Genomic DNA, 26560 nt, shown 5'->3' with positions numbered 1-26560 from the left:
GAGCACGAAAAACCTTCAACTTCAGTCATTAACGCTTATTTAAATTGAAGGATTGATCATTTCTCTATTTCTGCTTTAAAAAAATAATTTATAACATTAAGCGACGTAATGATCACACTAAATGAATATTTTCTTTTTATTTAAATTCGTCTATTAGTGACCAGAGAATTTTGATAACATAGAGCGCATAATAACATTAACCTAGATCGCATCAAATGACTTCCACTGTATTAGTTATTGTTCTTGTGTAAAATGAATCTAAAAATAAACGGCATTAAGAATTGTAAGAAAAAACAAAGAAAATTATTAAAAGCAGTTACACTTTCATTGATATACTAAAAAATAATAAATATGTTTATAAATTTAAAAAATATTTTTTAATTAGTTAGTTTATCGAATAAATCTGGTAAAACACCTGCAAAATTAATTTCGAGCATTTGACATAATTTGAATTCAATAACAGCACCTGAAAAAAATCCAATTTTAGTAAAAAAAAAAAAAAAATAATAATTTTTTAAGTGATTTTTAAACTCTCCTTTTATACCTGTCTAAACATTTATTTCAACATAACCACTAAAAGTTCGTTTACAAATAAAGACATTACGTCATCCATTTAAAACAAATTGTCTTTCAAAAGACAAAAGAACCGTGTAATTGTCGTTGCTCCATGAAAGAAGTTTTTTTTTAAAATATGGCAAAAAAAAAAAAAATGACGTCACAATAACAAAGGTTCATGATTCCGTTTCACGACTTCTTTGTGTTTCGACCGAATGATTATTCACTCTGTGGTGGAGGAAAACTCCGTATTGTCACTACCAGGGTAGATGGAAAACTCTGAACTTCGAGATTTTCCCTCGCCGAGCTTTATTGCTTTGAAAAATAGAACATATTTTTGGCACTTAAGGTAATTAATTTTTGACTTTTATTTCTTCAGTTTTTTTTTAAAGAAAATTTTCTGTTAGTAAGGTATGTGTCAGTCTTTTATCAGGATTCTTTTAAAAGAGAGTGCATTTATTTGATCCAAATTGGTAGAAACTGCATTATTTTTTGCAAATTAAGAATTATTTAAATATAAGAAAATTCTTGAAAAGGAGCGTTTTTTGTTTATAATTTAAAGTTTGTTTATATTTTTTTTAAAAAACTCAAATTGTTGTTTGTTATATTGTCACTTTTTGTTTTCTTTAACTATTTTTTACAACTTTAAAAAACTTTCAAGGAGTTGAAAATGATTCTGATTTATTGTTTATAAGATATTTGATAGAAGCTCTAATCTAAGGAATTTTACTAATTTGTTATTTATTACAAACAAATGTTAAACCCATTTTCGAAGTGTAAAATTCAATAATCTTTTTTTTCTTATTGCATTCCAGCATTTTTATCTTGGATTACGAACAATGTAAGAATTACGCAGTCTAATCATGAGTTTTCATAAAATTTGTTAAAATGCTTTTTTTAAGTATTTTGCTTGTTCTTACTAACATTGCACGATCAAGGTTTAATTTCATTTGCTTTTGTTCATATTTTATATCATATAAATCTTAAAGGTTTTTTAAAACAATAGCTACGTTTAATCGTACAATTCTTCTGAATGATTTATTAAAGTAGACCAAGTTATGAAGGCCGATGGCGGTTATCCTGCATCTCTTATTTGTGAGTTCCAGTCTAGTAATCATTCAAAATGTGAATTTACCTTATATGTGGGTTTGCTGCAACTATAATCTCTTAGTATGAATCTCAAATATTCACATATTAGTATGTTTTAAAGTGTAGAGAATTGGCTGATTACTTTGTTGCGCCCTGTTATTTGAATACAACTTGAACTCTTGGTATTTGAATGAAGCAATGCATGAGATTTATTATACTAATTTTAATAACTTCATAATCAAAAATTGTAAAAACGTATTTTTGTTTAAATTATTCAGTTAAATAGATTTCCTGTAATTACTAATTGTTTAATCTCAGTCCTAATTGATTGAACTGAATCCTAATTGTTTAAATCTCAAAAATGCACTTGCATGCTGCAGTTTAAGTAAACTATGAATGAAATAAACTATGTATAAATATCATTCGAATTGAGAATGATATTTATACATAGTTTATCAATAGTTTTATCATAGTTTTATCAAACATAGTTTTATCAAATTTCACATATTCAAAAAACATTTAATAAAATGCAATATCTATCAAAATTTTAATAAGTAAAGAACATGCAATCATAAAAAAATAGCTTAAAATTAATGTTAGATCTTCATACAGTTAATTAGTGCACAGTATTTAATATTGATGGAAGTAAAAATATAATGAGTCGATATAATAAAAATTGCAAACCTCAACTCATTGATCTTTTCCCCAAAGTAGCATAAAAATATAAATATAAAGGGAAATTTACGATCCCATAGTTACTTTTTTACTAATTCTTAGCTTTTTCTCCACATATTAAAAACAATTTATTTGAATTGTTAGACGTCAAAATAGAAGTAGTGATTTTGGAACGGCGTGGATATTTTTAAAGTTTGCTAACGTTACAGACGACATAGGACAATTATTATATTCTCTAGAAAAGACCCTCTTACTCCTGCAGTGTTATATTTTGCATTTATGAATTCAATTATATTGCAACAGTTGTTTGTCTTGACGTGTACGATTGTCACATAGACATTAGTTGAATGATTTTCGGACCGCTAAAACAGCATATAACTTACGAGTTACAGCTTTCTATAGGTACTCACAATTTGCATGCTTCTGTCTTCCCATGCCCCTACCTGTTTCGAATAATGCAAGTACTCTTTTATGCATAGTAATAAGTCGAACACCTACGACGAGTTAAAAGTCAGACAACAAAATTTTAAATTCACAATATTTCTTGTTACTTTTATAATGAAGGTTTTTTTATATATATAAATAAAAAGGTTGGTTGGTTTGTTTGTTGGGTTTTCTTTGGCTCAAAAGCCATTTTTGGCCATGCTGCGCCAAGCAAATGGTAAGAAGACAGGGCAGACAATAAAAGTACACATATTAAAATATAAATCGAAAGGTATCCAAATACAAATGCAGAAAATAAATGTAAGTATGTTAATAATTCTAAATGAAACACTAATGAGATAGAAACACTAAAATAAAGCGATGTAAAAAGTCAAACATGAGCAGAAGTTAAAAAGTACTAGATACAAATATAAAAACCAATAGTTTTTAAAAATTTAAAAATGTTTGGGTGGAATTTCTCTCCCACCAGGTTTTGTAAAGTTAATGAAGATGACTTAAAAAAGTGTAAACGGAAGGAATTAAAAGATGGGCATTCAATTAAAATGGAATTTATTGTAAAATCTACACGACACGTGGGGCACTTTGGCGCCGTCTCGCCAAAAATGAGGTGCCTGTGCATGTAACGAGTATGTCCTATACAGAGGCGAGTCGTCAATTTGGCATCAAATTTTTGATTTATGTCATATTCACTTGATTTTGTATTTAAATAAAAAATTCATTCTTTCAGCTGAAAGTGGGAGTTGGTATGTGTTTGATGGTTGCAGCTACTTTACTCTTAATTACAAATGGAGTACTTTCGGCGCCTGCAACAACAACAGAAGATGCTACAGGTATGTTAGCAAATTTGCGTCTGTAAACGGAATTTTTTATTGTATTAGTAGTAGTGTTATTGCTTATTTACATTTTCTTTTCAAGCTAGATTAAATACAAAAAATAGATAATGGAAGTCAGCGCTTATGTTATAGGTCTTCGAATTTTCATTTGTACTTATCACCAAATAATTCCTATTAACTGAATTTTCTTTTTAATTTTAATAATTATTAGCTTTAACGCCATTTTAGACTCTTGTACCTAGAATTGTTAAGATTTCTCTATGCACCTAATATGGGTTGTACATACTTAAAAGCGAGTAGCAGCTGCTCTATTAGAATTGCAGAATTGCAGCCTTCCCTAAAATTATTTTTGAATACTTTTGGATTTTTGGAGAACTTTTTGGATTTCGGTTTTTATTTTTATTTGGTATCTTGAGAGCTCAATAACCAATAAAAATGAAAAAAAAAATAATTACACAAAATTTTATTTCATACTCCTTAATAAAGATGTTATTCCCCCTCTTTCATGCAACTCCTCCTTAGGTAAGGGGGCGATTGCCTTACATGGCATTAGCTATGTAATATTGATATTTCGCATTTTTATTGAATCTATCGTGTGATCATCAGCGATTATTTGGCGGTTAATCCAGTTATATAGAAGAAGGCTCCCAAAAAATCGAATTTGTGTTTTAGACGCATTATATCCAATCGTTTGACCCAGCACCATAATTGTAGATACAAAATCATGTATCAAATTTCATATATTTTAGGAATTGTCTTTGTCTGACATACTTGTGATAGTACATACCGATAGAAATTTAACCACATGACAGAGTTGGTTTCCAAATTTGATTAGTATCTATACTTTAGATGTTAGTGTACCAAATTTGTCAGTTTCTTCGTTTCTATTTATCATGTTAACTTAACTTCGGACAAATGGATAGAATAGACTTTCTTTGAATGAACTTCACATAGAATTCGTGTAATCTCCAATTTTAGTGTAAAGACCTCACACCAAATTTCATCAATCTAGCTGAATAAATTCTCAGTTATCTTAGTCACAACTAGTAAAAGAGACAGAAAGGCAAAAATCTGTTTTTTAAATACGGATAGGTCTAAAACGTAGGGATTTGTCAAAACCTCGGGTTCGAGTTTTTTAATAATTACAATACTGTCTTTATACTTGCATATTAGAAAGTAAAAAATGAAGAAAGAAGAAATATATATATATATATATATATATATATATATATATATATATATATATATATATATATATATATATATATATATATATATATATATATATATGAAATTAGCGATAGGGGACAAGTTGAAGTTACTCACCTGAAATACATCAAAATTCCCTTACTGAATGCGCTAAACTACGGAACGAAAGTCAAGAAGCCACGTTTTCTTCACTTGTACTTAGTAGTAACTTAGCTGGCATTTTCAGAGTTCCAGTTTGGCACCCAATCAACTGCTTTTTTTTTTTTTTCATTTCACCCAAGGTTCGCCTTCACTCTTTTCAATTATTTTTCTTTTCATTATTTTTAGTTTCAGTTTCGATTTATGTTCCCTCAATTGAAACATATTTGGAATGATACATGTTTAATATGTTTATTGTTCAAAGACATTTATCTAAAAACAAACTGTGCTAATAGTTTTCTAAAATACACTGTAGATAATTGGTACTATTGTTTATGGGCTACTTAGGGATAAATTACTTTTAAAAAATTTAATATTATTGAGAAAACCTTTCGCAGAACTATTAGTTTCTTAATTGAAAGAACCCCCACTTATTAGAGGTAAAAAAAAAGGAAAAAAAGATATGATTTGTGAATTTGAGCATACATTGGAAAGACGTCTCTTTAACTTAAAGAAAAATAAGATTGTGTAACCTTGGAGCTTTGAATAAAAATATGCAGAGCGTAGGTTAGTTAAATTGCTTATGTCACTCTGTAAAGAGTCGAGCTCATTTAGTCGTAAGATGAACTAATTAAGCAATAAAGCATGACTTTCAGCAATAAAGGACAATTTTATCTGGAAATGAGATTAATCATAATAAGAAATGTTTCTAATAGCTTATTAATTCAATTTAAGATAGAAATGTTTGCTTCCTTGTCTTTCTTGTATTAAAATAATGGCATTTTTCATTTTAAAGAAGTATTTTATTTATTATTTTATACTACGTTGTTTCCTGCCGAAAGCTGGTCGGATTGTGGACAGCCATTTTGGTTTCATAATTGATTTATTTTAACATTTTAATGAGCAGTATAAAACTGTTTAACAAAAAATACAATATATCAAAGGCAGAATAAGACCAGTGGATTACTCAAAATTTTCTCGCATGCTTTATTATAAATGCACTTATATATATTGTTAAACACATGTCATTGATGAACAAATGTTCATTGACAGATTCCATATAAGGTGAAAGATAGACAACTTTGATATTCTCGGTTTTATCCAAGGGAAATAAGATCTTTATTGGAGAAAATGAGAGAAAGTTTAGGTGAGATCACTCCGGTTGGTTTATCTTCAGGTTTACAGCCCAAATAAATATCGCTACTCGGCCTTTTTAATTAAGATTAAAGTGAAGTAAAAAAAAAATTATAGCATATTAACAAACCAAAAAATTCTGTTTTTAAAGTACTCTTTTCTTCAAACTGATTATGCATTTTGGGAAATATTGTGATTGCAATATGTACAAAATTCTGTTTTTGCGAATATTTTCGAGCACATTTTAAAATATTATGTTAAATTATCTGTTAACAATATTTAGAAATATTTTATTAGCAATAATAACATCATAAATATCTTTTACTTTCAAAAATCAATATGCCATAACAGAAAATATCATTTTCGTCAAGAATACTCGATTTAGGTATTTTAAACTTCCTTGAAACCGAAAAAAAAATTTTAGAATTTATATTTTGCATATAAACACAATGGTTCAAACGAAAAGAACAAGGCTAGTGAAATTTGGTATATTGCTTTACACTACAGTTCTAAATATGGATCAAATTTAAGCAAAATTTGTAAATGGGGAGTCCATCTGTCTGCCTATATATATAATGCATTATTAGTGTGTGATTACCTTAGAAAATAAATGAAAACAGATGTTATCAGATTTGAAGGAAACGAAGTTAAAACCTGACTGATCTTCACTCTCTATAGGGGGGGGGGACCCACCTCTTTTGTTTTTCTTCTTTCTAAGTGTGCCTTTTTATCCGCTGTTTCCCATGCGAACATTTTGAGTCTAAAATGCTACAAATTGAATAGATAAAATTTGGTATATGGTTTTATCATCCAATTTGCAGATCCAAACAAAGTTTAAATTAAATATGACTACTGACCAGTAGCGTAACTTGCTACAGCGGTGCAAAATTAAGAAATCAATTCGTTGCATTTAAAAGAAACTTAAATAAGGTCTTATTCCAAGATTTTAAAAAGTTAAAACGATTTTAGCAAAGTGAGATAAAAGTAAAGATTTTCAGAGGCAAACAGATTCCCTCATTGGGAATAAGGGCTTATTAGAAACTTGTATTTGTTAGCTGATGGTTTAATTAATTTCAGTTTTTATTGTTGTTTTTGTGAAAATTAAGAAGTAAAGATTTTAAATCCTTCAGATTTATGTGAAAAGAAAATGTTTTGCTTTTGGACTCAGGCGAAGGCAATGAACACTAAACAGCAGTATAAATTTCTAAATCTTTCAATACGAGTACCATATGTGTTTCAAAAATAAGTTGTTTTTCAAATATTCGGGCAGTAGGTTATCGGAAACCATATTCTTGAAAGTCGAATCATGAATATTTGAAAGTATTCTTATCATTGATTTAACCTAGGCGTATATCCCAAGGTAAAATAATGAATGGAAGGTACTCATAATAATTCAAAATTCAAATGGTGGAAAATTATGAAGCCATGCTAGATGTAAATAAATTCTAAAGATCGCATTTGTTTTTATTCTTCGGAAACTCTAATAATAAAAAATAATCAATAGTATTCTAAATGAGTGATCTTTTGAAATTTGGAATAATGCTTTTGAATGAGAAAAACCGAAAATATTTTTCATTAAAAATGAGGATCTATTATAGAAACGATAAGCAACAAAAAAATCAATGCCATGATTTAAGATGGTGTTGATATAAAAACATCCAATGATTTTTGATAATTTATTACACATGCACATTCATAAATTTATTTCTTTTAATACTTTCTAAGACCATGGGAAGCATGTTTACCAAAAAAAATCATCAAACTTTGAATGCAGTTACGTAGATTTGCATCAGTTCTCACAAATTTTTCAATAAAACAAAATCCTAGATGCTCCCGTTTCTTATCTCACACAAATTAATGTGTCTTAGTCTGTTACTTAGTAATTAATTAATCAAATTAATTAATAAATGAAATGAAATTTACCTAATAAGCTAAATGAACTACTTTTTTTAAGCCAGTCTCATTCCTAAAAATATTTTTAATACACCAACTAGAAAAAAAATGGAACTAGAATATGTTATCCCAAACATATTCTTAATTATCTTCACTGTAAGGCAGCAATGTTAAACATATAAGGCTTCAATTTTTAAAAAAATATATGAGATATTACAAAAGAGAATATATTTACTGACATTTTTATTTTTTATACATAAAAAAATTGCTTTTCAAACTCTTTTTGTAAAAGTGAGATCTATGTTAAGCAACTGAAACAGCTCACCATTTTCCGGAAGCAATTCGTTGACAGCTATCATTTGCGTGGTTTTCGCTATAATTCATGGATGACTGATCTCATTGTATAATTACAATAGAAATTTCTCGAGATTGTTGTTGTTTAAAATTATCTTCAGAAAATCACCTTATAGCCTAATTCATTGTATCATATTATGATTTCTGCCCAATTATAAATGATGCACATTCTTTTCAAATATTCGAATTTGGAAACTGAAGTGTTTACAAAGATGTACTCTCCGAAAGCAATGATTCGTGATATAACTTACTGCTAAAAAAATATTCTTTGACATATTCTTGAAACGGTACGCTTCTGGAAGTCGTAAGTCATGCAACACAAGGCCAAAGTATCCTTAGTTCCGCTCTAAAGAAAACAAGTGGTTATTCTAAGAAGTCCCAAAACATGAAGTTAAAGGTTATTCGGAAGCAATATTTTTCCGTGACACATTTAATCGAATTTAGATGCAGTTGTTGTTGTAAAAATGGGATATCTTCAATTTCTAACAAGGGCTTACAAAAGAAAATGTGACACGAGAACTTTCATTGATACCTTTTTGGAAAGGAAAATATTTCTTTAAACTTTTTTACTTTCTTTGAAGAATATAAATGCAAAGAAATAGTAAGCTTTATTCATTTTTAATCCCACTTTTGTAACTAAAGTCTGGGAAAACGATTGAGGAATTATATCTGTAGGGTTACAATATTTATATGAAATTTGTTACCGTTATTATTTGTTATACCGTTTGGTATACCAAAACCGTCATTATGTATTTGATTTCCGATGAAATTCTTTTCAGTAAGTCTACTTGGACTTCCGAATGCATTCGAATACGACAATTTAGAAAAGCAACGAGTTAGATAAATGAAGTTTTGTCTATCGATTGAAAATCTATTCAAACATTGAAAATATGTGCCAAATTTTCAACAAATCTTTCAATATACTTAAAATTGGTTTATCCATTTTTACTTTCTCGTATACGTACTATAGAAAATGTACAGAAATTATAAAAAAAAAAATTCGAACTAAAGATTTGACGGATCTCCACGTTTCAGTCCTCCTTGAGATCGAAAACACATTTTTGGAAAATGTCCCTCCATCTGTCTGTCTGTGATAAAGATAACTCAAAAACGTTTTTAACTGGATAGATGAAATTTGGTATACGGTCTTTCTGCTAAAATTCTAGATTTCTAACAAATGGCGAGTAGCATCTGTTCAGATGAAATTATCTGTTTGGCTCTTCGAATATAATTTGACACGATATCTACAAAAAGAAGAGTTAGATGAATAAAATTATGTACAGTCGTCAAAAAAAAAAAAAAAACTCTGCAACTTTGTTATTTATTATCGCTTCTTCATAAATTTAGTGCAGATAAATTAATTTGAAGGGGCAAATTTGCTGAAATAGGCAAACTGATTAACCGAATTAATTAACTACTATCTCAAAATATTTCCATTACGGAAATCGAGATTTTTAAATAATTAGATTCAGCCCTCCATGTCCAATCTTGTTTTTAATAGGTTGAAAAAAGACCTCCAAAGTAAATATATATTCTTTCGTAGATTTAGTAAAACTGCCAGATTCACATTAAAAATCAATATTCTGTAGCTATTGTCCTCAATGCCATACGAAGCCTTTTCGGCTTTATTGAAAGTCCACAATTTTAAGTAGGAAGAAGTGGGATAACATCATCATTAGAGAATATAAGCGAAAGCTTCGGGGATGCCACTTCCGCTGGAGAGAGTATTAAAGTGTATTCAGTCACTTAAAGTGAATACTGATGTTTTTTTTTTTTTTAAATATCATCGTCAAAATATTCTTTAAGTGGTTTTAAATCTAGCGCAGACTTTCTAAGTTTTTATCGAGACCGTCAATGCCTGGCAACTTGCCGATTTGAGGAATGGATCAAAAGGTACATGAAAACGAAGCCCCTAATCTCCGGACATATAATCATTGTACTAATATGACAATGAAACTACAGAGCAAGATAATGTTCTTAAGAGAAGTTTTGTCCTTTTAATTGTATAGAAAATAAGATTTATTGAAGAGATCGTGTAGAAGGAAAAAAGAGCAGAAGTTTGCATTATAAATTTCGGCATAATCGGTCCAGGGACAAATTGGCATGGAAACGCTTCAATCAATGACAGAGAAAATCTCCGGGTTCCTTGATTGAATGACTTATTTGGGTGTATAAGCAGAACAATAGATACCCATATATTTTAAACCCGCACCCGTTAGATATCCGCAATCTGAAAAAGATCGGTGCGTATTTTGACTGTTTAATAAAAGAACTATTGTATTGGATGTATTTGCTATTCATCCTGTAGACTTCCAACATCCAACTGAAAATTTGGCTGCCTAAAAAATCGCACACATGCGCTTGGCCTAAATTGATGCGTTTTTGTTTAGTGCATGAGAAAATACAGATAGACAAACAGTCAAATTCTAGATAAATATGGTACTAACTTCGATAAGGATCCACAGTTGAAAAGCTAAATCTGTGCAAGTTTTATATATCTAGTTCTTTAAATTTTACGATTATTGTGTTCAATTCCATTCGGTCAGCCAAATTTCCTATGAATGGATTCCGTTCAAAATTTGATAGAAATTTTCAAATTCGGTGTACAGGTCGCATTTAAATTTCATTACTCTTTCACAAAGCATTTTTGAGTTATCATGTTTGCATACAGACAGACGAATAACCAGGCAAACGCAACTCTTTTTTCTTTGTTTTTGTTACTAAATCTGAAATGTGAAGATTCATCAAAATCTCGAGTTTAAATTCTTTGGTAATTGCAATACTTTCTCTTTGTAATGAAATACTGAAGTAGAAGCGAAAGTAAAAAGCGCATTCCACTTTCCCCCCTCCCCCTCCTCCAAATGTTTCAGTCTTTTGCTCTTTTGTAATTTAATAGTCAGCGAAGTGTATATGTAAAATAGGAAAGACGGTTTATTGATGTGAATGAATTTGCAGTACCTTTTTGAATGGAAGCGCTGACTCCCTTTTCCCATACTTAGAACCATTCAATACCCCATTTCGAATTAAAGAATTTCTAAACAACTTACTATATTAAAAATCTTATAATAATTGTTATGATAAAATATAACTTTTTATTGAAATATCAATGATTATTTTATACTGTATATTTATTGCTTTACTTTTTTTCGATTTGTAGAGCTTCCAACTGATGAAGACACAACAAAATTCTTGGATAAATTCAAATCTGTTACTACTAATATCAAACGCTATTTTGGAGTTTTTATGAATAGTAAGTTCAAAAATGCTCCTCTTTCAAAATTATCTTTTATATGCATTTATGTAAGTATATATATGTAATGATATTTCTTAATTTAATTTAGTTCTTAATTCATTTTTAAATTTTATCTTAAATTAATCCATGCCACTTCATTTTAAAATTTTCTCTTATTTCCTGATCCAAATCCCACTCGTTATTTAATTACTGGCAATACGCGCTTTTACATTTACATTTACATTTTTACATACGCGCTTTTACATACAAAATACATTTTTTTTTCTTTGTTTCCCACGCCACTGGTGAATGGGTAAAATTGCCTGGCGCCGACTCAGGTGTTTCAAAGATACCTATGATTCTCTTTCCTAAGTCGACATATTTCAAAGGAATCCCTATCAGAATCCCGTTATAAAGCCATTAAAGAAAAAAAAACATCCTATCATTTTCGTTCTTGAATTCTGGTGCGAACGAATCCCTTTTCCTGTATAAAAATTATTACTAACGTGATAAAATAAATTGTTCATTTAAAAAGTATCTTCCTTTCAGCCACGTAACAGCCAAAAATTGTACTACATATTCTATAATTCCCTTAAATTCAATAAACAAATAGATTAACATAATGAATTAATAAAAGAAATTCATAGATTTCATTTTGTATTAATATTAATCAATACTTCCATATATTACCATAGATACAAACACGAGGTAAATTTAAAGATGTTAATTATCTGAAATAAGAAGGGAAAATTAGTGAGTTTAAGTTACAACAAGAATATAATTTTTAAGTGAATTTAGAGAAGACTCAAAGATAGTAATTAATTATTATTTATTCATGGAAATAATTAAATATATATATATATATATATATATATATATATATATATATATATATATATATATATATATATATATATATATATATATATATATATATATATATATATATATATATATGTGTGTGTGTGTGTGTGTGTGTAAGCGATATGTTCTTTCTCTGCCTACACACACAAACATTTTTAATGCCATGGCATCAAGAGAACGTCCAGATATATACAAAATTTTTTGACAACATATTTTCTTAATTGATGACTCCTGATACCGTAGAGCGTATATCTGTTTTGTTTTATTTTGTTTCAATTGCTGCTTGTTCGCTTTATAAAAATTTCCAATATGATTGTAACAAAACTTGTTGTATGTTACGCCTTTGATCGGGCACAATATTGTCAATTCTACAACTTGAATTATAACGAATACAACAATAGAAATGTGATAAGTGTGTTTGTATTGAAATTCAAAGAATTTTTTCCATCGTTTATCATACTTTTTTATTTTTGGAAAGAACATCTTTTTTCTGGAATGCTTATCCAGATAAGTTTATGCAATCATTATGAACATGCGAACGCAATAGTACTTTTAGCATTAAATTTGTATCCTTTGATATCACAAACTCTTTATGTGCTTATCTTGCATTTTTAAAATGACTACAATTGAAGGAATTTTTTAAAAAATATGTAAAAAAAATTTTGATTTTTGATTTATAGTTTTCTTCAATAATATATGATCATACCTGTAGAATATGAAATATTAAATATCGTTATCTAGTTAAGGCACTGTGTTTATGTAGGAATTGTTCCAAATGAATAGCCTGCAGATGCCGAAATATCACCGTACACGATGATTGTGAAGTGTATAGATGAGTATAATCCCAGACATTTAGTAAAAATTGCTGCTGTTTAACCAAATGCAAAGAAATGGCATGTTTAGTTATTTGCACTGCACAGAATGTGATCTCTCGGTTAATAAACTGGTCAGTTCAGTTTCACATTATGCACAATCAATTTGGTAATGCTTTATTTCAAATTAATTTTTTATTTAAGTAATTTTTAAATTTTTAAATATTTTTATTAATTTATTTGCTATAACTTTTGACTAATCGGTACCCAATTTTGTGTACAGCACAATTTAAATAGAAATTCGGTGTTTTTACTTACAATAATAGCTATGTGAATGTAGGGTACCTGACTAATTATACTTTAAAAAATGTCAATATTATTCTAACAGTTATTTTTAATTCATAAAATTTAAATGTTCTGCAAATTTATTTATTTGCCAATTAGGTTAATAACATCTTTCTAATCTATCTACCTTTGCCTCTATTCGGCTCAAAGATTCTAGACAGCTGCCTATTGTGCTTAGCCGGTAAATTTTTCCGATGCAAAGTATATATACATTAACATTTTCAAATGTAATATATGTATTATAGGCACGAAAAAATTACCATCAGCTTCTAGATATCTCTTTTTATGAGAATAGAACAGTGGCTATTCATTTTTCAGTAAGAAAATGATTTACGTTGGTTTATCCTTATCACGTTTATCTCTTGTTTATATTATTTTATTATGGTGAAAAATTTATGATTTGCTTTTATAAATATTTAAATCTCATCCATTGTGAAGAGAATCTTGTTCCCAGTAAAATGTGTCCTTCGTATTCTTTTCTTATAAAAAAAAACTCAATCAAAAAATAACTTTCTAGATATAAGACTTTTTTTTATAGAATTGAGTTTTAGATCAGAAATGTAATCCCAAGAGTGCGTTTTTTGCAGTTAGTTCTTATTTATTCATCTATGATAATGCTCATTACTTTTTTGTAAATAAAACGCATGCACATTTTTTTAAATTTATAATTTATGCTTTCTTCTCACAATTTTTAGTGCTTTTTGAGGATTGCTTAATATTTAAAAACTACAATAAGTGTACAAATTATTTAAATGCAATTTGTTGTTAAAGTGGGAAAAAAAACAAGATAACAGGGATGAATGAAAGTTGTCTTAATGATATTCTATGATAAAAGAAAGAAAAATTGCATCCTCTTCATATGAAAAATATAAAAAAATAGTTCATTAATATATATCTTTTCTTTTCAGAAATGGATTCTGACCTGTGGATGTCCGTAGGCATAGTATTCGCATCTGTGTTTATTCTCTGCTGTGTTATTTATTTGGTTATATCGAGTGTTAATTGTATTTACAAATGTTTGAGTTGTTAAATAAATTATACATACAGTTTTTAAAAAAGCCATCTACTCATTTTTAAATAAAATTAAAAAGATTGTTTTCTTACTTTCTTCATGTTGTTGTTTCTTATGGCACTTGCCACGGACAAGCCCGCTGTTCAAAGACATCCGATTTAAGCCTAAGGGAGAGCGTCTCTTGTTTTTATCGTAGAACCAACTTGGGCCAAGAGTACGACTTGTCTACTCACGCATCATTCATTTGCTTGCACGACCCCTTTCTACAGGACGCCCTTTTTACTACGCACGACCCCTTTTTACTAACCACGACCCCTTTTTACTACGCACAGATCACGGGGACGATGCGCTACCCCTATGTCAGGACGCCGACTTCTTACTCTCTTCATGTAACTGATGCCGAAATCTGTAATGTTTGCATGATACATAGTAGAGAATGATTTCAATAGTATTATTCTCATACTAAAACTATTTTGAGATAATTCTTCAAACGCCTAACTTGTGTTAGTCAAATAGTATTGAGAATTTAAGCTTTACTTTACAGTGTGGTGAATAGCATATAAGCCAGTTAACAACTCTCCAACCCAAACGATCGTTTTGGTAAAATGGTTTAGTTACTCGACTGCTAACCACAAGGTCTCAGGTTCTATCATTCGCGCATTCAATACCGCCTCAACAGTATTATTTCTACTGATTGATGATCGATTCTTTAATAAAAATTCAGAAATAGCAAGTCATCAGTGAATGAAACCCGTAATTAACCTGTACTTTATACCTGGAAAGCATATAAAGACATAGACATCCAGTTTTATCACAGTAGCTTCTGTCATTCACAAACGTGTCTGTTCCACAGCGGCAACGAATGTATCGACAAAATCCTTTGAAAATGTAAAGTAAATTGCATTGCAGATGGAAATTTTTGCAGGCAAGATCACTTTGGGCTTCATTCTTCTACTAATGTATACTCTTTTCTAGTTATTATATACTCTATATCACCCCACGTAAATTTCAAATAACTGGCTCTGAAATCTAACCTTAGAGCTGGTGAACAATGCTCTCTACCTTATTCTGCAAATATTTCCGTCCCAGCTTCTAAATTTGATTATTTTGGTCTGCTTTTGTATCTTTTACTTCCCTGTAAGTTGGATCATTGAATATAAAATTCCTGGTTTTCACAATCAAACCATATCGCGCCAATACATTCATGGCATTCAAAATCTGTTACCAATATGAAACACTAGTCAGAATCGAAATATCATGTGTAGGGGGTAGTATCATAGGGAGGAATATCATGTGTAGGAGGTAGAATATCTTCTTTATCCATTTTTATCATGTCATTTGGATTGGGTAGATACTCTTCAGAAAACGCACAGAAAATTTGTTCAAAACGGCTGGAACCGCTTTGATGAAACAGAGAAATTAGTCATTTAATAATTAGATTTTTCTATTGCAACGAATAATATTATAATTGTAAATGACTCCTAATTTATTTTCTTCTCAGATGGATGTTATAAGTTGTTCAAATTCAATAAATAAAGGCTTGAAGTAACATTGAGGTAACCGAAATATGAAATTTTTATGAAAGGAATATTTTTTCTGAAATTATTATGTAATTATATTTTTATGAAATATTTTTTTATTAAGATATCTACAAAAAATATTCCATAAGGAGGTTAATATTGTCAGGTGAATATAAGAAACTGTATAATGAAAAGAAATAAACTTGTTATACTTTCGATCTGGTATTTAGTTTATTAAAAATTAAACAATATTACTTTCATTAAAAATTAAAGGAAACACGAATCTCTATTTAAAATCATCGTACCATGATAATGTGTCAAAACTGATTTATCCATCTTTATTTTTTTTTAATTTACTCGTAATCAGCAGCGATAATTTGCAATGAAAAATCATTTATCATTGATGCAACATGCATGAATGTAAATTTACAGATAATGTCAGTCTTTAAATATTGTCGTGGAAAAGAACTTCAATAAGATGTCATTTCAAAACAGATTTATTTTGCCGTAGTACTTTACACGGACGACACTACCACTGAATTTTTATTCAGCTGTAGTCTTTTTATACACCTAGAGGAATATTCTAGAACACTCAACCAGGGAGAATATTTATATGTATTAAATGCGCAGAAATTAAATGCATGAAAAATGTAAACAATCGTTCTTGGGTGTGAGCTCGGGTCCTCTCGTATGGTAGAGTAGTGTTCTAACCATTAGGACACCGGATCCAAACTAAAATGTGACAATATTATCATGTTAAATTAAAATTATAAGATACCAATAAAATAGTTGTTTCTGCGTAGTTCCATTTTCAGATTCCCACAAGGTTTTTATTAGGAAAAACACCAAAAATTAAGAGATACTCCAATAGATGGAATTAAAAATAGCTTATATAACTAGAAGCAAATCATGTATATAAAACCAAAGTTATTATACATCATTCAATTGAAATCCATTCCATGTTTTATAGGAGAAAATTATTTTCATTACAATTCAAGTAACATATTGCCAGATGTTGGATGAAGCGTGTATTTATGTTTGTTGTAGTCTTGTGACGCCATGAAAACAATCTCCATTGAAATCAGTTGAGAACTAAGACTTATCTGTTTAAGTTAAAATCTTTCTTGCTTCAAAAATGTATATTGTAATTTAAAAAATCACTTTAAAATTACGAAACTTTGTCTTAAATTCGAATCTTGCTTCTCGTAATTCCATATCTCATTTATCTTCAAAACTTGTTTTGCTCTTGCATAGCTTTCGTTCAATATTTTGTGCTTTTATCGTTATATTTATCAATTTTCATCTGAATCTGTTTAAGTAGTATCAGCGAAATCCATTAAATGCGTTGTTTCAGGGTTGTTTTTTTCACACTACGTCTGCTGATTTTTTTTTTCTGTTAACAGCTCTTTCTAAAGGGAGTTCCAGGCAAGTAAGAACTCAAAATCCACAGTAATCCCAAAATCAATCCGAAAGCACCATTAATATAAAATATATAATAATAACTTCCTATTGTATCTCTAAAGTAACCTGAAAAGAAAACAGCATTAATCCAAATACTGATACCCGAAAAGAAAACAACATTAATCAAAATAATGATACTCAAAAAGAAAACAGCATTAATCAAAATACTTATGCCTGAAAAGAATTACGACAATTATGCCTGAAAAGAATTACAATCAACAATACTTTGTAGATTTTAAAATTTAGCATATTACTTAATGCATGGATTATGAGAATTAAAATCAGATACTTTTTTTTAAATTCTCTATTTTCTGAATTTAACTTTTTGCTTTCTGCATTTATCTCTTTTTTTATCTCATTGGTTGTTGCTCTTGAGGTGATGTTAAGAGTAAAGTTTTTTTTAAGTATTATTTCTATAAATATGATTTATCTTATAGCATTTTGAAAATAATCAAATGATTTATGACACATAGACACTGGCTGATTAAGCAATTGCTTATATTTTTATTTCGCATTTATTTATTTTTAAATATTCTTTCTACTAAATATCAGCATCAGTGCTGTAGCATCAACTTCAGTAAATTATCTGCTATGTATTTAAACCTGGTTGTTATAAATCTTCCTTTATATATCAAAATATCTCGCATACTCAGATAGAAGTTCAGGCGCATTGTTATATATTTTCATTATCTGGCAAAAGTCCAGAAATATGAAATATACTTGTAAACAAAATCTAAATATTTATGATTTGATAAACAAGATCTGAAGCAAATTCGAGCAGAGCAGCTTTTGAAAAATTATGTGAAGGCTTAATACAATATAAATGAAAGTGGTATCAAAAGTTTTTGATTTATTTAAATGTCGATAGTGAAGGATATAGATGCCGATTTAGAGGCATTAGAAAATGCAGCCAGTAATTGTCGGGCATAGCATCTAAACAGATTTGAAATAATTATGTTTTGTCATAGCGATACATTCTACATATAGTACATTCTACTCGAGAACAGAAAAATTGGGGAGGGGGGATAGTACTTTAATAATTTTCCCTGAAGTTCGCTATTCCTTAAAATACTAATACTATGATTTCGCTAAATTTAATGTAAAGATATGCAAAATGTATGAGTATGTATAAATGGGAAAAGTCTGAACGTTAAATCAGAGGGTTGAATTCTGCACCAAGAAGGTTAATGCTATAAATCTTCCCTTTGGCAAAGAAGTTTGGGTAAAGGAAAGTTGGCTCAAGCATCGTACCCATTATCAGGCTGCTCTTTAGAAGTATAAGATCCATCCCAAGGGATATTTATTGCTTCAAAAATGGGATACTCATTTAACCAAGTCAAACAGACGCTATTATTTAAAGCGATATTTTAAATAAAAATTACAATTCATTTAATAGATTAAATATTTTCACATTACGCAGAAACTATTGAGGAGATCTCAGATATTGTTAGGAATAGTATACTTACCAATATATGCTGGAAGCCCAAATCCCAGAAGACCAGGAAGTAAATTTATACAACCCGTGGCTACAGACTTTTCATGACTTTCCATGTATTTTGACACTATACCGTACAACTGAACATACACGGAACCTTGGAGAACACCAATGGCGGTCAGCATTATCAACATGTTGGTATATGAATTTATAAAAGGTAAATAAATAGTGACTGTGCTACGTATTACAGTAACAAGCAACATATATTTAGGCACTGATACATAACCGTTGTCAGTCACCCAGCCGAGGCATAATCTACCAATCACTTCCCCCAAAGTTGTGACAACCAAAGCACGCCTTCCATCTCCTTCAGTAAAACCTTTGTCCATGACGAAATCCACAATAATAGTAAATAATGAATGTGTTCCAATAAAAGAAATTACTCTGTTTACTGTGAGAATCAGAAACAAAGGTTTGCTGTAAAGAAGTAATAACGTTTTTAAGAGTCCTTTAAGGGAATTTGGACTGTGTTCATGCTGCTTTGTTGGAGTAGTATCCACTGAAAGAGCCAACTCTGTCTCCAGGTCGCTATAATCCTCGCCATTTATTTCTCTGTCGATATCAACAATTTTCTGCACGAAAGAGTCAAGTTTATTCATTTCTTGTAATAGTTTTGCAATATTTGATTTAATTTCTTCAGGGAAAGAAAGGAAAATTTCTGTCTGATTATTTCTGATGTATCTCAATTTCATCAATATATGTTTAGGTAAATTTTCTCCTATGACTTTACTATTTCTTTGTTCTAAAAGTGGATCTGATACAACATTCTCTGCATCTTGAATACTAAATCTTTCCATTCTGCTTTCTCCAGACTTCTCACAATAATTATTACCTTCAAGAAATTGCGAACCTTGAATAGAAAGCAGAATTTCATAATACTCTTCAACTAGACAATAAATATCTTCCAATTCATCTAAACTGCATTTTGATGGAAAATTGAAATTATTATATGTCTTATTTTCTGTTTCAAATATTTGAAAGACTACATCTCTATGTTTTCTTAAAAACGAAAGATCTGGAAAATTTCTCTCTTTATCTAAATTAGTTTTAAATAGGCCAAATCTCTGTGCTACTTTACGATCTACGTCGTTTGTTTCATATGGCAATTGGATTGGTAAAACATTTTTATCGACATCTTCATCCTGATGATCAGAAAGAGTGATAGAAGCTTTCAGCCATGATGGCTTTCTGAATATCATGGAGATTGGTATCGTATGCAAACTGATGGCACCTATGATGAGAAATGCTCCATGTATGCCGTAATTGAAAAGCAACATTTCTAGAAATAGGCTAAGGGCAAATGGTGCTACGCATCCTCCTGATGAAGCTAATCCTAATGCTGAAGTAGGATGTTTAACAAAGTTTTGGCCGATTATTACTCTAACAGCTATGGTGGAAAGTGCTACGCCGGAACCTGAAAAAAAATAAAGAAATGATTTAAAGAAATCAGAATTTTATATAAAATAAAGATGATAAAATTATGTTTGGAAAATTCTAAGTTCTTTTTTCGATATTGATTTTAATGGTTTATTGTACGTTATATGAAGATGCTTAGTTAAATTTGTACCATAATTACTTAAAATGGTGTTCGTGTCATAATATACACCGTATCCGATGGAAAGCACAAAAATACTGATTATTTTTTACTTTTGCGTGTACGAAGTATAGAAGAAGTACTGTAATCGACAAAATATCGAATTCGGGATTTAACGAAACTCAAAATTTCAAACTTCCCCGAATTTGAAAGATACAATTTTGGCATTATGTCTATCTGTGAAGACGAACACTCAAAAACGCTTTGAGCTAGACAGCTGAAATTTGGACGAACTCACGACAGAATTTTTCTGCCATTTTGAACTAAATTCATTCACAGGAAGTCTGGTTGTTCTTACACAAGAGACCTCGAGAACTCCAAAACGTAAAGATCTGAGTAGATAAAATTTGATATACAAGTTTATTATCTAAACTATTTAGGCCGGGATAACCTGGTTGGTATTCCTGTCTCTTAGGTTGCGAATTCGAACTTCGCCGGCCGAAGATTCCCCGAGTGCTTGGTGGTTGATGCGCGTATAATCTGTAGTGGTCACAAAGTCCTCCATGTCGAGAGTAATACCACTGGGGGTACTGGATTAGGGGTAATCGTTTTCTGATTCAAGTCAAAATTACGATCTGTGGTTGAGTGAATGAAGTCCGCCCCGTAGAAAGACGTCTGACGTGTGTGTAGCTAAGTCGTCCTCTTGACTCTAGATGGCGCTACTATTAAAGCAAGAGACCCTCCCCCACCTGCTTAAAATCGCTGTATTCGTAACAGCAGGTTTGTCCATGGCAAGTGCCACAAGAAGCAACAACAACATTATCTAAAATATAGATTCTTATTAAATTTTAAACCAATTTTGCCAAAAGGTTGACTGGTTTGTACTTTTGCAAGCATGAAAACACGACAACTCATACTCATAGTGTGATTTGAATAAATGAATTTCGGTATCTTTTCTTGTGACTACAATTGTAAATCTGTGTCAAATTTTGGTTTAATTCGGTCGATAGAAAGGTGTTCAAAATATGTACTAGGATGAAAGATTAAGTAAAAGTGATAGATTCGAGCTAAAGCTCTTGATTTCGTAACATTTGTTCGCTAATGTCATCCCTGTAAGAACAAAATTCCCAGCAATATTGTCCGTATATCTTCATGATATTGCCCAATATTCAGAATATCGAGCAATATCATGGATATATCGTACAATATCTTGTGCTAATACGGAAACAAAACATTTGTAGCTCTACTATTTATTATTATTACCTACGATTTTATGCAGAGGACATGGTATAAGACCTCAATTGGAGGGTATACCAGAAAGTTTCGGAGTGATCTCTCCTAATGGTTAATTAAAATCTAGTTAAAATTTTGTGAAAGCATTTATCAGAAAGCCCTTATTAAACAAGAAGTAACTAGTTGATACATATGATAAAGGTATCATGTGTGTCAAGAAGTTACTTCTTGTGTAGTAATAAGTCCAACAGCGTGCCTTGTTGTATTTTGAAGCATTTTTGATCTTACATGTAAATTCAGTTCACAAATGCAATTTTACGAACTACCTTCTAGCTGTTTCTACTAGCTACCTTCGACAAACTGTTCGTTCGCCTGCAATAATGGCTTGGTTTAATTTCAATTAAATCTCTTATGCATACCTTAATGTTGATAATTTTTTTCATAAAGTACTTTCAAGCCTCAAATTATGACAGATATAAAGTGATAATATTTCAATCACATCTATTCTGTTTATCGGGTAGCTGAACTTTCCTAAAGGAATTTAGTCCCACGTCATCATACTGTCTTTTAATATTCAAATATCTCGGTAATTTCATTCAAATGACAAGTTGTCATTGTCGATAATCTAATCTTAACTCTTTTTTTTTTCATCTGCATAAATAAATAGCAGAATTACTCTTCCTTAGATTCCAAAGATAAAAGAAAATCACGCGATTAAATATTTGATGAAACAATGAAAATTATTTGAAATCCTGGCTAACAATGAAAATTGATGTTAAGAATTATCAAAAGAAATATTTTCTTAAAAAAAATTGTCAAAATTGAGAGGAAAAATTTGCATGGCAACTGAATTGGTAACACAAAAAGATAATTTTTTTGAAAAAATTTTGTGAGTTATCGCGGAAAAAAAAGAAAGTCTTGGTTGGTTTTCAATTAATTAAAATTTTTAAAACGATGTTTTCTAGCTTCAAATGTATATCCAATTAAAGTGTATATTTAAAAGTGTGTTCAAGTGTATATTTCCAACATGAAATTTGGGACAAATTTGGTAGCTATAAATCAGTTGGTGACAAATACAAAACAATAAGATTGGTCATAAACGGATTTCGTCCAAATTTGATAGATCTGATCAATATTGATTAAAAAGCAAGCTCCAAATTTCCTCCTTAGAGTTTATCGCACTTTTCAGTTATTGCAATCACATGCAAGTAAAACTGATGAGTCAAAACCGGAATATAATAAATAACAAAAACATTTTTTAACAAGGAAGGCATGCCTGAAACATTCAGATTTTTCGAGATAGGGAAGCTGAATGTTTTGATAATTGTAGCATTCTCGCTTTGTTTATTTCATGAACGAGAATGCAAAGGAGGATTGAAATGGCATTACAATGTTGAATTAATTTCCCATAGGGAGATGCAAAAGATTTGTTTGGTAGTGATTTGTCTAATTTTGAACAGCAATGAAGTCTTTGAATAAAACTAATCTTAAATGCATTCACCCACCATTCAAAATACCCCATAAAAACGTTATCCAAGCAACATTCGGTGCGAAGAAACAAAGAGCTGCACTTGTACTGGCCACAGCTCCTCCAATAATAGAGATACGTCGAGCCCCATACTTCTGGCACAGCATTCCTCCAATGGGACCTAGAGTACGAAATAATCTAATTTTTATTTGATATACTGTTAAAATCAATATGAAGAAGAATTGATTTCATTCAAATGTGTAGAAAATAAAATTCTAAAATAAGTTTAACTCGCAATAGAGATAAATGCTTAGCGACATATGATTTTAACAAGGCTTAGAAAGAGTCCAATTTACGGAAGTAATAATATTAAATTGATTATTTAAGTTAGTTCAAAATAATTCCGTTCACAGTTAATTCTTAACTGGTTAAATTTTATTTAAAAAAAACTATACTTTTTTCTATTTCTTTTTATTTAATATTCTTAACGTTTCAGCAGATTTCTTTATAAAATCGTTAGAATTTTCTTTCTAAGTCTTTTTTTGGAAAGTTACACTCATTTTTATATTTGCATCTACATATGTTTCAATGCTATTTGGCACCTTTAGATGTCATTTTCTCAAATTCTAATCTTTTATAGAAATGTCTTACGAAAAACCTCATTTGTTAAGATATAATGCATATTTTTTATTCAAATTCGGTATAATAATTTCTTAATATGTTCTGCAGTTCTTAAACTATTCATATAGAAATGATTTATATTTATTTTAGTGCTTCACAATGTGAAAAAAAATAAAAATTTTGCGTTATTAATCATTAAAACCCAAATATTTAAAGAATGGATAGAAATATATCGTATTTTTTAAACAGGAATTAGATAATATATTCCTTAAGGTAACAGCAAAATTTTAAGCAAATTATTTTATTAAACTAGGAGATTTTAACTTTAAACTTCTATTTAGCCAAAAACAGCATTTTTTTCAACTTTCAAAAAGATTTGTATCTTAACTGGTATATTTTGTTTTTATAAACGTTTTGCCAATCTCTTTTATGCAAATATTCAAAAATATAACTATTTCCTAATTTTTTTTTTCAAAAAATTCATCCCGGACGAAGTTAAGTATCTTAAAATATGGATCAAAAAGTTTATATTAGAATTTCTTGTAAGAAATTTATATAAGTTATTAAAGTTAAACATCCTCTCCTTTGAAACTGACTTTTTATTTAAATTTTATTCGAAGAAGAAAAAACACTCAACACAAGGGAGTTTAAGAAGGAAAAGTGCAAGAATTATAAGAAAATATTCTCACTGGAGCTTTGATACAATTCAGTGTTGTGTATTTCATCTTTGAAATTCATGTTTTTTATTTAATTATTATTGCGGTGGCTTCCTTTATAGCCTTCTCTGGAAGAAGGACGGGAACACAGGATAGATCCTGTCCTGTATCATCCCCAGTTGGAGAAAAATTAACAAACATCGATCACTTTTAATTTCTTTTTTCTTTTAAGATATATGAATATGGTAGCATTAAAAAATTCCATCAAAGTAAAGTAATTAGGCTTATATAGTACCTAGAATTGACACCACAGAGTAATGAGTACAGAAGGGTCTTGCAGCCGTGTTTCTGTCCACTTGGAAAGTCTCCAGGACAGACACGAACATCATGCCAGAAAGTCTTACAAATCCCACAAAAATGAACATGACAGCGCCGCATGCAAGCGCCACAATCCATGACCACAATCCATCTGGACCTTCCAATCGAATGTCATTCATTCTGGATTTTATATTTCTGAAAATAAGCAAGGTAGATTAAAAATTGCGTTCACAATAAACTTATTATTTCTGCTTTAACATTTTTTATCCGCTAATTTATTTTTAATGTGTATTATGGGTGTATATGAAAATGGATAGATTAAGAGGATAAGAAATTGTTGAACAAATATAATAATCACGAGATATGAAAGATTCGATTTCTTGTAAAAATTGTGTCAAATTATGGATTTCGAGGGAAAGTCTTAAAAAAACACATTCGCGTATGATATCGGAAAAAAAATTTCGTTTGTATTAGAAATGAGTTCATTTTATATACATTGCTCACGTAAGTAGTTATAGATATTTTAAACCGACTCTGAGGTCCTCTAAACATTTAAGATATCATATATCAGTTTTGGAACAGACTTACATAAAATCACACATTTATCTTAGATTTTGAAAAAAAAAATATGTAAATTAAAAAATTTTATAAGTATATTTAATTTTTTTTAATTTAACAATGAATAAGAAGTGCATTTAAAATAGTATATTTTGAAACAATTATCCCCAATTTTCAAGCTGAGTCTTATGAAATTAAAAATAAACGTTTCAAAAATATTTTCTCTATAATATAGTAAAGGATTTCAATCCCTGTTTTAATTACCTTAAAATAAAAACTTAAACATCAAATCAAAAATTCAGAGAAAGTTCAGGAGGTGCATTTCAGAATAAATTTAGCATAAAAAACAGTAAAAATCATATTCTTAAATGTGTGATAAAACTATTAAAATTGGCTTTCTGTTGGGAAATATTTTTCATTTGAAAAGAATATAAAAATTTGTGAGTAATATTTGGTCTAATCAGACCCTACTGTAAAAATTAATGTGCTCTAAATACATCTTACATTTTTATTAAAATGTTAAAATTAAATTTAATAAGAACAATTTTTAAATATACAAATTTCCATATTATACAAAAAGTAGAAATCGTTTTATTTTAATCATATTCTCATTTTTATCTATAGTTTTAATCCTTTTATTTTCTCAAAATCATTACAAGGTACATCATGCATATGGACGCAATAGTATATAAATAATCGATTAACTGATTTGAATTATTGAGTAATATATTAGCATTGATAATATACAAATTTATAAAATTTCATAAGATTAAAACACCAGAAAATGGTTACACCAGAAAACTCAAATAACACAAATAAACACCAGAAAACTCAGTTACGAATTTCCAGCTTAGCAAACATCAAGCAAATTAAAATTCGTTATGTATTATAATTCAATAACTAAAATGTACCACTTACCGTATCTTTTTTCTTGCTGATTGATTAATATCCATGGTAATATAATTACTAAATAAATTTTAAGTTTAAAAAAATTCTCAATTCCTCAACAAGTAAACATCTAAAAAAATATAGTGTATCTACCACAAAAAAGTTTATTGGTGATTCAAAACTTAATGCACTTTAAATTTAAAAAATATATACTTAATT

General features: G+C 29.5%; 3 protein-coding genes across 7 annotated transcripts in view; 1 reads left to right on the top strand and 2 right to left on the bottom strand.

Moving 5' to 3' along the window:
* Positions 1-8346, bottom strand: part of LOC129966145 (D-amino-acid oxidase-like) — a 58732-nt gene extending 50386 nt beyond the window's left edge. The window contains exon 1 of one of the 2 annotated variants that reach the window (XM_056080533.1): positions 8296-8346. The gene's annotated coding sequence lies outside the window, so the exon portion shown is untranslated. Of the gene's footprint in view, positions 1-4922; positions 5040-8295 lie in introns of those variants that run through there. The other variant, XM_056080536.1, reaches the window with a different exon arrangement.
* LOC129966146 (uncharacterized) overlaps positions 1-14635 on the top strand; it is a 36273-nt gene extending 21638 nt beyond the window's left edge. For 2 of the 3 annotated variants that reach the window (XM_056080537.1, XM_056080539.1), the window contains exons 2-4: positions 3491-3593; positions 11482-11574; positions 14486-14635. In XM_056080537.1, coding sequence (XP_055936512.1) covers positions 3491-3593; positions 11482-11574; positions 14486-14607 — 318 coding nt within the window. In that variant the 3' untranslated portion in view covers positions 14608-14635. Of the gene's footprint in view, positions 1-770; positions 905-3490; positions 3594-11481; positions 11575-14485 lie in introns of those variants that run through there. The other variant, XM_056080538.1, reaches the window with a different exon arrangement.
* Positions 14636-16590: 1955 nt separating this feature from the next.
* Positions 16591-26481, bottom strand: LOC129966558 (uncharacterized). 2 transcript variants are annotated; one of them, XM_056081005.1, is made up of 5 exons: positions 26372-26481; positions 24873-25090; positions 23338-23481; positions 19037-20479; positions 16591-17636 (listed from the first exon to the last, which is right to left on the bottom strand). In XM_056081005.1, the coding sequence occupies exons 1-5, from the start codon at positions 26404-26406 to the stop codon at positions 17506-17508; spliced, it is 1971 nt and encodes a 656-aa protein (XP_055936980.1). In that variant the 5' UTR covers positions 26407-26481; the 3' UTR covers positions 16591-17505. The 2 variants fall into 2 exon arrangements, with proteins under 2 accessions (XP_055936980.1, XP_055936982.1); XM_056081007.1 differs by having other exon boundaries at positions 23350-23481.
* Positions 26482-26560: the final 79 nt, after the last annotated feature.

This window comes from Argiope bruennichi, chromosome 4, assembly GCF_947563725.1.
Source record: "Argiope bruennichi chromosome 4, qqArgBrue1.1, whole genome shotgun sequence".
In the NCBI taxonomy this organism is placed as follows: domain Eukaryota; kingdom Metazoa; phylum Arthropoda; class Arachnida; order Araneae; family Araneidae; genus Argiope; species Argiope bruennichi.
The sequence above is the reverse complement of the archived record's forward strand: the minus strand, read 5'-3'. Positions and strand labels throughout refer to the sequence as shown.

Coding starts and splice junctions, on each gene's coding strand:
- LOC129966558 (XM_056081005.1), bottom strand. CDS start 26,406: ATGGATATTAATCAATCAGCAAGAAAAAAGATACG. Junction 25,091..26,371: donor TCAGCAAGAAAAAAGATACG/GTAAGTGGTACA, acceptor GCTTATTTTCAG/AAATATAAAATCCAGAATGA. Junction 20,480..23,337: donor TTTATGGGGTATTTTGAATG/GTGGGTGAATGC, acceptor ATTTTTTTTCAG/GTTCCGGCGTAGCACTTTCC.